This window comes from Poecilia reticulata, linkage group LG7, assembly GCF_000633615.1.
Source record: "Poecilia reticulata strain Guanapo linkage group LG7, Guppy_female_1.0+MT, whole genome shotgun sequence".
Taxonomy (NCBI): Eukaryota; Metazoa; Chordata; class Actinopteri; order Cyprinodontiformes; family Poeciliidae; genus Poecilia; species Poecilia reticulata.
The window spans coordinates 7,143,637-7,157,328 of NC_024337.1; the positions used below are offsets into that span (position 1 = coordinate 7,143,637).

Here is a 13,692-nt window from a genome sequence, read left to right on the forward strand (position 1 = left end):
TACAGAGTATCTTTGTTTCCATTTTTGGTTGGTGGTGTGCCTCGAGATTTTTTCAATTAAAACAGTGTACCTTGACTCAAAAAAGGTTGAAAAACACTGGTCTAGTCATAGTGTGTAGACAAAATACTGCATCACTTTTTATATGAGCTCACATTTAAGTCTAGCAGGGAAATGGGGGCAGGAACTTGCGTGGGTGACATCAAGCTGCAAGGGGTCTATAGTTTAAAATAACATTGGAACTTAGTTAAGAATACCGTGATAAGTATCGTCTATCATGATATAATAAAAATGTATCAGGATATTAGACTTTCCTCATATCCCCCAGCCYTAATATCAAGTGCTTAACCTGACAAAAGTATCCAATGCTTTTTTAAACCACATTTGCAATACATCTTATTGGGATTTTATCAATGGACCAACAGAAAGAAGCACATTGTGAAATGTATATGTACCGTTTAACTTTCAGAAAAGTAACCCTTAAAATCCAGAGCAACCAAACGTCTCCAGAAGCCAAAATTCAGATAGGAGAATCTAATAAAAACCACAATTAGACACTCAAATTCCAGCCTTTATGGAAAAATGGTGACAAAAAACCCCATAAGTCCTGTTTGCCACAAGTCAAGGAGCTGAATACAAATGCTTGCCCCACTAATCATTTCTGCAAAAATGTGAAAACCATGACCCATTTTAGTTCCACTTTATAACTAGAATCTGCTTTGTGTTAATCTATCAGATAAACCACCACAGAAATACATGGAAAGATGGAACATGGAGGGACTGAGCCAGGAATTAAACAGTGGCCCAAAACATTCAGAGTCTAACACACTGGGTTACCGCAGAAACCCGCTGCTTTGCTGCCCCCCAAGAAGGACAAGTAGAAAAACATTTCCAAACAAAACGTTATGACAAGGCGACAGTAGCGTCCTCCAGGGAGCCTCACTCTAATAGAACAGAGACAAGATGTCCAACACGAGTCGACTCGAGCCAGACCTTAAAATCTCCAGGAGGATGAGATTTTTTGAGCAATGACAAGTGCATTAAATATTCATTATCATGAGCAAAAAGGAAGAGGACGTGTGGGATATTAAAACGGGAGCTGACGTCGCCGCGCTCGTTACAGCCACAGAGTTTTGTCCACTCATGAGTTCTGACACYGTGGCCAAATATCTTTTATGTGTCGGCTCGGCCCCTGGGGCCGACGCCAGATAGAGGTAGCGAAGAAAGAAAAACGTGTAGAAAAGAGGGATTGGACAAGTAAATTACTGCAACCTCAGGGGAGCCCTGCAGCCCTGCTACAGTACAGACAAAGTAATAAGCAGTGATTTTCAGTTTCAGTCCCTTTACTGTAACTCAGCTGCACTCTGCAGCTGTGTTTGTGGGATGGAGTGTGTATGATTTATGGCAGGCTGTATGTAACTTTTTAAGCCATTTATTAGTATTGTGCAGGTGTGCATGACATGTAAGCAACCAACATTTATTGGTTTATAGTCCTATGGTTTCTTTGTGCTGCGATGCTTAAATGGAGATTTCTGTAAACATTTTTTGCTAAACCCACACACTGTGGGAGTGAGCATGAGTAAGATATATTGTCTTTGTAAGGCTTAAGCAAAGGCAGGAAAGTGAAGCTAGATAGCCTTATTATGAACCGCTGGCACACAGGATGAAGCTGAAGTCAAGTTTAGAGAAAATAAGTGAAACTCGGAGACCCAGAGGCAACATGCTGATTTCTTGTTGCGACAGAGAGAAAATGAACAGCCTCGCTCTCTTGGGAGAACATCAATTATGGTTTGTTCCACAAAGTGGGGCAAAGCAAAAAACAACAGGAGGGGAAGGAACTCACAAATAAAAACWTGCTCAATGTGTCACAATCTGTCTAGATATTAACATGTTTTACAGTAGAAACAGTTTAACTAATCAGTAGTTTAGATGGGGCCTAAATAAATCAGACCAGGCCCATAGGCATTGTGTCATTATCCAAASTGACTGGTTAACTGTAATTATGGGCCCAAGCCCAAAGAAAAGCCGATGTATTATTTCAATTACGATTTACTGCTGACTTCCATTTCTAGAAGTAACGAGTGTAACTTCTCCTGTTTTTAGCTTTTATTTAATGTCTTCCATTTTGTCGCTAGTTGTAACCGCAGGGTGAGTCAAGGTCAAATCCTCTGGGATGTGTGACTGGTACCATCTTCTCACTGCAGTGTGCTCTGCTTGTTACAGATCAACTTCAGTAATCACTTCATTTCCTTGACAGGTTCAAATATCTATTCATCTATTTGTAGTAAATGAACACTACTTTGTCTTGGGAGTTCTGATGAGCTTTTCCCTGTGCTGAATGTATTACAGGTTTATTAAACACACCACAGAAACCTGAACTTGACCATCAAGCTAATAATTCTGACCCAACTCTCGGCTCAGGTTTGGGCCAAAACTATAAACTCTAGTCAGCAGCATGCTGTTGTTGGTTTTAGAGGGATTCTTTTAATGCTCTTTGGTTGCATGTGTACGGCAAACCAGTTTGTACTTTAATTCTGCCTGGATGACAGAACAACACTCCTTCCCTACTGCTTATCTTCTCTTCCTGTTTTCCTCCTTCACCTCCATCTTTTGACTAATCTATCCACTGCACACACTGAAACCATCTCTGCCTTGCATCTTCAGCTCCATCTCCAAGAATCAACCTGACCTCCTCCTTCCGATTACTCATTTCTAATCCTTTCCATTCTGGTTCCTCACAATAAAATCATCTGCTATGCCACCCGTCTTTTTGTTAGTGCCTCCATCCCCAATCTATCACAGTTGTCATAGTTACCATCTTGTCAACGTTTCATTTCAAAAATACAAATATCCTTTTGTTACAAATCAGCCATCAGACATACCTCTATGTCAAATCAAATTTATCAAACAAACTAGTTTAGTTTCAGGTTTGGACAATTTTACTGAAGCAGATTCATCATCTTATTTTTTAAGAGTACAAACTTTTTTTATTGTACCTGTAGCAATATTTTTTATAAGAAATAACACAAACCACAGTAGTAATTCTCTAAATTTAGCAACCTTGAACCCAAGGGAGGGATTCAGTGGTGAGTCCTGATTTACGGATCAATACGCCACAAAGCAGTTAAAGTAAAAAATCTGTCAGAATCAGAKTTATTTGCCAAGTTTGTACACACAAATCTGACTTCGGTTCCACTTTATCAAAAGAAATTAAGCATTATGTGATGATTAAAAATATCCTTAGATACATTTTTTGCAACAAGTTATTTAGGAAAACATCCTTTGTTTCTAAGCTTCCAGTAGTTTGATTAATTGGTTTAATTATTTGATGACAAATAACTTGCTGTGAAGTCTGTACTTTTGCTTATCAGCTGCAGCACATGTAGCATGAAGCTGCATTCAAGTACTGTTCGCAAACTACATAATCCATAGTAAAGTGGCTCTACAATATTTTCCTTGTTATTAAAAATGTGGATATTTCAGGTWTGCTCAACTTGTCCAAGTCATTATATTTAAAAAGTTTTTTGTTTTCTTGCGATAATGTAATAGTTTATATTTTAAAAATTCTCAAAAATCTTTAAAACAACATGAATTATTYATTTAAATGTTGTAAAAATGCAACGTTTCTTTTTTTGACAAGATAAAACACTGAGTCTAAGAGAAAACACTGCAAATTAAATTAAACCTCAAAACAATGAATGGACTGCAGAAGGTTTTAAAACCAGGAAAGACTGAAAACTTTTATGAATGAAAGAATAACCACAAGAAAGCTGTGAAACAGAAGGAAAGATGGAGATCAAAGAAGATTTAATAGCAGGGAGACAATTTATTCTTAGAATGACTATAAATAGCTCATCTGGGTGCAAAACCAACACCAGAGAATTGCTCTGTTTTTAACCATCAGCAAACCTAATCTAGGCCATTTTGCTCAGCATTAAACAAGAATCTGAGTGAGTAACTAGTGGGAAAGCACATTGAAGCATTTTACAGAATCGAGGTCAGCCTAAGACACGTTTTGCTGAGTTTCCTCAATCTCACAAGAGTTGTTAGCAACAAACAGAGAAAGAGGAAACGGTTAGGAGGGGGAAATGTGAAGACAGCGGAAAGTGGGGCCAACAGCAGAAAAAGACAGAGAAAACTGAAAGATTTATACACGAGGAGATCAAACACATTAAAGTTTGTATGGAAAATGCCAGGAACAAGTCACAGAAGAAAAAGTGGAAGAGGAGCATATTAGAAGTGACAGAAAAGAAATATTGAGGAKGAGGAAGACTGGGACATTATTCCAAGACAGGAAAGTAACTTGAAGGTAAACGGGATGAGAAGGATAAAGGGAGGATAGAGGAAGAGAGATACCAAGGTGGGACTAAAATAAGCAGCTTATTAAAGGCACACGGAAAGAGCAGCAGCAGCTTTTCCACTGCTGTCCTCCTGAGAAATATGGGGATAATATGTTGCAGAGGAAAAAATAAAACATTTTGCTTACCGCTCCTTAAAAACAGGCTTAACTAGGGTGAAACCAAAAAGGCAGGGCGCAGAGAGATAAAGCACTGCTGCTGACGGCAGCCGATTCGGGCCGAGGCGCGGGACAGAACTGGGTTGGCGTCTTTATCAGCTTATTTAAAGGAACGTGGCATTTGGTGGGGGCTTTGGTTCACACCAACTTAAAATATCATCATGGAGATGTTGCAGCCTGTTCAATGGGAAAAGAAATGGTGGGACTATGCTGAGGCCGGCGGACGGCGCGGAACAGTTATTCCTCTGTGATACGTTAAATAATTTACCACAATACAATACGGACTTTTTAATGCTTTATAAAGCTAACTGATAAAGTACGACAATGCAAAAGCCTAAACTGGTGGTCACACTTTGAGATAAAGAACTTACAATTTGCAAAATAGTATTTTTTTTAATTTAGTTTAATGCCAACATGAAAAACTGAGATTAAATTTAAGATTAAGATTAAATTTAAGATTAAACTTTATTTGAAGCTTCTCTACTTGACTTAAGTAGGTATCAGATTCTCTCTATTTTTGTTATTGTGTGTTGTTGTGTGACAGAAAGTAAAGCCACAATATGTAACTTTTATTTTCTTTAAAAAGGGGGCGGGGGGGGATATTACATATTTGTTAAAGCTGTCACTATGTTGAGACAGTATAGTAGGATATAAATAATCTGTGAAAAAACAAACAACCAGAGCCAGGGGGACGGCCTTAACGCTGCCAATCATTCTTGAGTACATGATGCTCACAACCTAGCTACAGCTGGTTCACCACAACAGACTCAGCCATGAATGCTCAAGTTAGTTAGCATGGCCACTCATGACAGCAGATTGCAGCACGTACACAAGCATGATTGACCGCCGCAAGACCCTCCTCCTGGCTCCGAGCAGTACAATTCTGTAGACGACAGTAGGATCACTGAGAGGCGGAGGAGATAAGTTTTTTCACAGATTATCTGTATCATACCATACTGTAAAGACATAGTGACAGTTTTAACAAATATGTAAAAAGAAAAAAAAATTGAAAACAGTCTGAAAGCAGGATTTCATGTCATTTGTTCTCAAAACGTTTAATACTTTGCTTACATTTTCATTTTGAAAGCAGAAATTCATATCTTTCTTCTGAAAACTTGAAACGCTTGTCAGGGGCACCTTATGGGGGGAAGTTAGGACAATTCCAAGGGCCCCTGACCAACAGGGGGCCTTCCATATTTTTTTTTTCATAGAAATTAAATAAAATGGGGCCCTGTCAATTACAAAATTAATCATATTGTGCTTTCTAAAATTGCCGCTCCAGGTTTTCCACAACGATGCAGCAGCAGCAGAGGGGGGCGGACATCCAAAATCTGAGTCATAACAGGTCAATTGAATATCACATTTATTACGGTTGAAAAAGAAAAAGTTGCCAAGTTTAGATTCAACTGAACTGATTACGGTAGTTTCCAAACGGTAACTGTAAAAGTGCTGATCTGTTGTGTTTGCTATTAGCATGTGCTAAATGAAAATGGGCGCTTTCTTCTTCTTCTTCTTTAGATTTCAACAGCAGCTTGCATCGATTATTGTTGCACTACTGCCATCTAGTGGATCCTAATATCGATGCCTCAAATTCTCATAATGATCCCAGTATTATTTAAAAAAACAAAAATATTATTTTTCCCCTCAATACTATTTCACTGATCAACAACATTTTCAAATTTCAATTCCCCCGTTTTAATGGGTAATTTATTCTTTCATTTCCAATTTTGACTTCCAATGATTCTCTTCCTGCTAAAGAGCCCCCTGGTGGTTGAAGAAAAATCCACATATGAGCTGCACTGGGCCATAAACTACATGGTTCAAAGCTATAAGAAAAGGCCAGACAGTTTGACATTCTCTCCTCCTCCTCCTCCTTTTTTCCTCCTCCTTAGGAAAAAAGTAGCGGCTTATAATCCGGAAAATACGGTATATGAAAAAAAATCTAAATGCTCTCTGGTATTGTTCAGGGGGCCGGACCAAATGTGGAGGCGGGCTGGATCCAGCCCGCGGGCCGTAGTTTGGGGACCACTGTCTTAAAGGGACAGCAACCCGCCTACATGAACTGGAAATGTTTGGCGGCTCCACAGGGAGGTCAGCATCCCCTCTTCATCTCTGCTCCACCTTCTCCACTAAACGCTCTACTCTCTCTATTATCTTCATATTCATCTGGTGCTAGTAGTTTACCAGCCTTTCACTCTGCTGTTAAGCTGAATCAGATTAATAAAATATTAGGACTATTACATCCAAAGTAATTTTTTCGAATGACGTAAGGAGCAGAAACGATAAAAATGTGTGTTTCTTTTTGCTTTGTGTGTGTCTTGCTGTGAACTGAGGTGGTTTATAGCAATGTGGTTTTAAAGATAGCAGCACACGCGGACGCCGCTCCTTATCGCCAGGTTATCATGAACAACCCTTCTGTCTCCATCCCACAGGCGGAGGCGAGAGAGCGACAGAGGAAAACGGGACAGAGAAAAGAAAAAGAAAAAAACGAAGGAGGAGGAGGAGAGGAGAATGTCAAACTGTCTGGCCTTTTCTTGGCAATCTTACCACGCTGTCTGTCTGAGAAATTAATCTTCTGTCATCTTTAGATAGGAATCTCTCACTTATCTGTCTCCACCCACGCCTCCTTCCACTTCGCCGTTCCCCTTTCACTCTAACTGCATCACTTATTTTCTTTTAATTTATTTTTTTCCACATTTCACCCACCKTCTCCAGTATTTACAGTGTTTCTGTGACTTTCTTCCCGTCTCTCTACAATACTGGAGAGAAGAAGCTCTTATAACACTTTTCGCACTCGTATTCTCTGCCTGGACACTTTTCCTCCATCAAACTGTCYGATTTCCACAGAGACACTTATCAAACGTTTCATTCTTCTGTAAATTGTCATCTAAATTATGTTCAGTTGGTTTTTGGTCTTTTTTCTTCACAATGCTASAAAGGAGATGACATTTACTTCAAATGAATTTCACAACATTGCTTGCATCTATAATGTACTTCAGAAGCTTTAATTGAATCAATAATGAATGAATGATGATGCTACATAGAAAATAACTCGGGTTAGTTCTCATTTGTGGACATCTGCAGGTGATATAATTTGCAAAAGTATTCATAACCACGTAAACTTCTCCAGAAGCCAAGGGAAGTCTCATTACAGCATATTAAGCCCAAACATGTGGAAGAAGCGGAGCAACAATCCACATGAGGGAGCAGCATAACATGATGTAAAGCTGAAACAAAGTCAATTTCATAATACTGACCCTTTTATTAAGACCATCATTTTTCTCCGACCTCTCAGTTTGCAGAACTTTGTGTGGCTCTTTTGCAAAAACATCCTAATAAAATACATGAAGTTTGAGGTCGTAATGCCACAAAATGTGATAAGGGAAACAATTGGGGAAAAAACACTACAAATAACAGCTACAACAAAGACCCTGGACTTGTTTTCATGGGACTAATGACAGCTTTATACTTCTCCTTTAATCTTCTAAGTAAAGAGATTTTTATGTGAATYCGTCACTTCAACTGATTCAACATGAAAACAGTGCATCAAAAGTTAACAGAAAGACTAGATCAGTAAGGAGGGTGGATAAAAAGACGGCTCTTACATGTTTCTCCCCTTCGATCCTCTTATCAGCCTGTTGAACAGCCTCCAGGTATTTAAAATACAACTCCATCAGTCGATCAACCTGAAGAAATTATGAGGAAGCGTTGCACGGAAGAACGATGACGTGACATTAGAAASCAAAGAACAGGAGCAAAAAGACGAAACAAAACAGACTCATATCATTAAAAAAGTACTTAGATTGTGTAAAACGTTGGCTGGCTAAAAAGTCTCTCCAAATAAATTAAGGTAAAACTAAAGCTTGCAGCTCTAATAATGGAARCTGTTGGTTTTTGTGCCAAGTCTTTCATCAGGAGCCCTTAGAGTTAAGTTTTGACTCTGGTTTTACTTTGGATGGTCACATTTAGTCTTTTGTTCTCTAAGCTATTCTTGGGTAAAATTAGTTTTAGGTCATTACCATCGACCTATGACCTATGACCTGTGACTGAGTTTTCTGACAGTGAGCTGTGTCTTCGTACTCTTAATACTTCATTGTGCTCTAAACAGACTCAATGTTCTTGATAAATACAGCAAAGAAACTCCAAAATAAATGAGTTTTTCCATCTGAATATTTCAATTTAGCATCTTTTTAGGATCAATCTAAATCAGAGTCAATGTGGCTCCATMTAACAGAAATAAACATAAAGCTGCTTGTTGTTACCTTTAACAAGAATAAGCTTGTTTTTGAGCTTTCATKTGGGCGGACCACCWGAAACCACCAAGTTGTTTTAAACAAAACAAACAACTGATAAAAGATTAAAAGGCACAATTCACATTAGTTAAACTGCTTGCTCAAACCTGGACAATAATCCAAGGAGACATACTAGTCACTTCAGAGGTACAAACAATTCTGTTCAGACCATTTCAGCATAGCTACTCTCAAAAGTAGCCATGTCAAACCTAAAATCCACTAAAACCTTTAATAATGAACTTCATGCAACCTCTAAACTTTTGAATAGACAAACAATATTTCTTTACACCGGCCTGTCATGATAAATTATACTAGAAGTTATTGTGATGAACGATAATATTGTTGTTTTGAGACCATTTTTTAGTAATATAATGGAAATGGATAAATAATGCAAGAACACATTAAATGGTGATTGYATGCTTCTGCTTAAACATCCTGCTTTCATGACAAAACATATTTGTGGCGTGAAGTTTTTACTTTTTCCAGAAGTTTACCTTAACTTAATGTGAATAGTGTAATTTTCGCAMATGATGCACAAATCATTGCCTGACTCAGCTGAATTTGATTACCTAACCACATAATTGTATTCATGCAGGTGCACATTTTCAACTGAATGAAATTTCAATGGAAAAGGGGCCTGGACAGGTCTGTCTATCTGCATAGGAGATTAACTCAATAAAATGGTTGAATGGAGCAGAGAGACWAMTTTCACTAAAGCTTTCAGTGCAACAAAAATAAATAAAAACTTTGTTTGAATTTCAATGACTAGAAGTGAGTCCAAAACAAAAAAACACAGAAGGAGTAAGGATGAAAGATATTTAAAAATAAATCAAAAGCCAAAAAGAACRAGAGAACAGCCAACCTTTTCACAGTCGTTTTCTGTAAACTTGTTGAGGAGTCTGGTTCTCTGCTGGGACTTGAGGTTTCTCAGCATGGAAGCGATGACGGAGCAGACGTGTTCTGAGGAAGAGTTAAAAGTAATGCTGTGAACAACAAGCWTCTCAAGTCCCACCAACAGAGTATGGAGGCTAATTACATCTAAAAACATAGAAGATTACAGAGAAATGAGCGCACAACACAAAAGTGCTTGAACTTTAATCAACATATGTTTCAATTCTGACTAAATAAAAAAACGTAAAGCACATTACAAGCTAAAGCCCTGAGAAACAGCAACCTGATTAGTATCTGATCATTTGAAATTACAGCACAGAGCTAGCTTAGAGCAAGAATACAAGAAAATGTAAATTAAATTTTGGAAATCAWTTTTTATTTCGGAGCCTGCTGGAACATGTGTAGCAGTTTTGGCCGAGGCTGAATGATGTTTCTTGCGGTGATAGAAATATGCCTGTGGCAGCTTTGGGGCCATTTAAGGCACAGAAGATCTGCAGACATGTTAATTGACTAAATTAGCAACACAAACATAATGAAACCCCTTGTTACTCATGCTCAAGAAGGATCATATTCACATCTYCTKTTAGTCAGCGGCTCCCGGAGCAGGTGGCAATCATAGCACAATATTTCTCCAAGATATTGAATGGAAATGTGGTGAGCACACTAGGGAGGCAGTCAGGGGATGACATTGTAAAAATCTCTGGATATATACAAAGCGAAGGCAGAAAAATGTAATTGGACTTTATCAACAAGAGGTCAATATTCTCTCTCAATGAGGCTTTGCAGTTGCTAAGCAACAGGAGTGCATGAATCAATCCCGTTTCTGCGTTTTAAAAGGGGGTCTTGTTTGCTGTCGGCTTCCTTTGTGCAATCCTCCCGTGACCCGCAGCGTCTTTACTCACAAGACATGAGAGCTGAGAAAACTAAAGACTGTAACACCTGCTGCCATCGGTAGGTTCAGAAGACACAAAGATCCATCAAGAGTAAGAGTGTGAGTAGAAACGGAGGAGAAATTGCACTGGAACAATATACAACACAGCAGTCAGGAGGATTTAAAAGCACAGACCTGAGGTAAAAACGTGTTACGGCCCCTGGCCTTTTGAGGCTGTGCAGGCTCCGTTTTTTGCAGGTTCAGCTATGAGAGCAACACCTTCCTGATTGGGGAGCAGCTACACCATTGGACCAGCAGAGTATTACAAGCCAATCAGACGTTGATGAGGCCCACCTGTACYATATAAAAGGCTCCTGAAYCCATTCCTCCAGTGGGGCAGCTAGTTGGAAGAAGTTTTGTGAAGCTGTCCCCCACGTTTGGCGTTTGCAACTGCTTTATGCAGTTTGTTTTGAACCATTTTGTACAACTGCTGTGGCAGTTTTGAACTATTTTGTTTCTGCTTGYTCTGCTAAGTAGCTTGACTGCTTTAGATCGCTTCGCCAAGCTAGAAGCTTGTTTGGGAGGCTTGGTGTTCCCTTTTTGTGTGTCCCCCCCCCCATTTGGGTTATTTTGAGTTTACTTTGAATTGACTTGTTTGGACATWTTGTAACTTTAATTTGTACTTGACATTCTTGAGTTTGTTAATCCCTTTTGTTTTGCATCAATTGGGTTAAATTGTATTGTTTTGTGAAACTTTCTTTTGTAATTATTTTACATTCCACTTGTTACTCTGGACACATTTTGTTACTGCCCCTGGACCCCTAGACCATGGGGGCGTAACATAAGAAATAAACATCAGGAAAAACTCGCATAATGGGACATATGCAATACATTCATCAGACAAAAGCCTACAGTTTTGTGAAATAAGTCATCCAAAATATAATTATACTGTTTAAGCTCCAAAGAATGCAGGTGTGCATATTTAATAGAAAAACTAGGAATCCACCGATCCAGTTTTTCCAGCACCAATACCAATATCTGAGGTTTAGTATCGGCTGATATCGATCCGATACATAAAATCAGCTGAACTGTCTTTAAAAAAGTGTGTTTTTTAAACACAGGAGAAAATGTACCAAATTACTAATTTATTTGATACCTCTTCACCAGTGAAGCTCACTAAAACACACCAACAGCTTCACAAGNTTACTCTGGACACATTTTGTTACTGCCCCTGGACCCCTAGACCATGGGGGCGTAACATAAGAAATAAACATCAGGAAAAACTCGCATAATGGGACATATGCAATACATTCATCAGACAAAAGCCTACAGTTTTGTGAAATAAGTCATCCAAAATATAATTATACTGTTTAAGCTCCAAAGAATGCAGGTGTGCATATTTAATAGAAAAACTAGGAATCCACCGATCCAGTTTTTCCAGCACCAATACCAATATCTGAGGTTTAGTATCGGCTGATATCGATCCGATACATAAAATCAGCTGAACTGTCTTTAAAAAAGTGTGTTTTTTAAACACAGGAGAAAATGTACCAAATTACTAATTTATTTGATACCTCTTCACCAGTGAAGCTCACTAAAACACACCAACAGCTTCACAAGCTAASATGGAAAAACAACTTTAATTTGATCTGTCAGYGCAGTTAGCAGAATAACAGCCAATGGAAAATAAATAAACTGATAAAATCAATAGATTTACTACCTCGGTTAAACATGTAAAAAGTGCTACAAACATTTTTTCAAAAGGGTCAGAAGAGCAACTAGGAAAGCTAAACTAATGTMAAATAAATAAGACATGACGTTGCTCARAGCACAAAACATAGAGCAAAACTGAATTATCACAAAGCCTGATCTGGAATTTTTTTCAACATCAGGACCAATACAGATATTAATATTGGAACGGGCATCTCTATTGAAAACTAAAATGTAATTGAATTATTTGCAGGGTTTGTAATCAATTACATACAATTAATTACATTTTAATCATATATTTATAATTATATTCACAAATATATGGATAAAAAAGCAATGTTTTCAATTCAAATTAAATTTTTTGCAGCTATATTTTCAAATAAATAGACACATGAGCTCAACATCAAAGATTTTTATTGTTTATGCTCTATTATTTAAGTTATTCAGCCATCTGAAACAATGGAAAGTTGTAGGTTTGATTCCGGCTGCAATGTTTTAGCGTGTGCCTACACGTCGGTCTAGGAGTGTGTGTGTTTCAGTGTGTAAAACCAGGTTAATGTGGCTCAAGTGTAAAARTCCTGAGTGGATGACAAGACTAGRAAGAAAAACACCACAAGTTTTAATTATCATTTAAATTGTTTGAGCCAAGAATAAATATTGTGCATTCCATTATACTTTTTAGCTTTAATTGGTGAGATTATTTTCAATGCATCAAATATGAGAAAAATTACTCAACATAACATGCTGGGACATCTGCTATTTGAGCAGCGCGTGAAAAGGTCACACTTTGGTAATCAGTTGATTCCAATACAGACACTTGGTGGAAATTAAAATGACATTCACAGATTTTGCAGAGAGAGAGAGAGAGAGAGAGTGATACCACTATCTTAAGTAAAAAACGGATTTGAAGCTTGAACTAATGATGGAAACCTACTGCAGCACAGTACTGTCTAAATACTGGAAAACAAGATTTCCAGAACAAACTGGCAAATAATCTCTACTTGGTCCAAGAAAACTCTCAAAACAACCGAGATGAACTGCACTGGTCCACTAGAAATCACAACTTGATCGCTTTTGATTAATGTTTGGCAGCTTAAATATTGACTAGAAACTAAGAATTCCCATCATATAGGTCAATAAATGCCCCAGCCAACAGAATGTCGTCTGATGCACTTTTTTTTTTAGAGTTTATTAAATAAGCAATAAAGAGGCAGCAGCCCCTCCATGACCTCCTATGTCTACTATTGGCCAATAGAGCTTTGGAACCAACATCACTGCGTCAGTCACTCGGTGCCATCTATGCAGGCCACAGACTAAAACAAACTGTGAAGTGAAGTTAGTTTCAAGTTGGATTTTGGATTTTCCAATATCCGCCGAGCAAGCAGCGTTTAGCTGAAGGTTGATCCGATTTATGA

The 13,692-nt window shown here is 38.2% G+C and overlaps 1 protein-coding gene across 1 annotated transcript in view; it reads right to left on the reverse strand.

Moving 5' to 3' along the window:
- Positions 1–13,692, reverse strand: part of ctnnbl1 (catenin, beta like 1) — an 87,020-nt gene that overhangs the window by 24,896 nt on the left and 48,432 nt on the right. Inside the window, exons 10-11 of the mRNA XM_017305639.1 lie at positions 9,668–9,765; positions 8,119–8,199 (exon numbers count right to left, since the gene is read on the reverse strand). Of these exons, the coding sequence (XP_017161128.1) occupies positions 8,119–8,199; positions 9,668–9,765 (179 nt within the window). The remainder of the gene's footprint in view (positions 1–8,118; positions 8,200–9,667; positions 9,766–13,692) is intronic.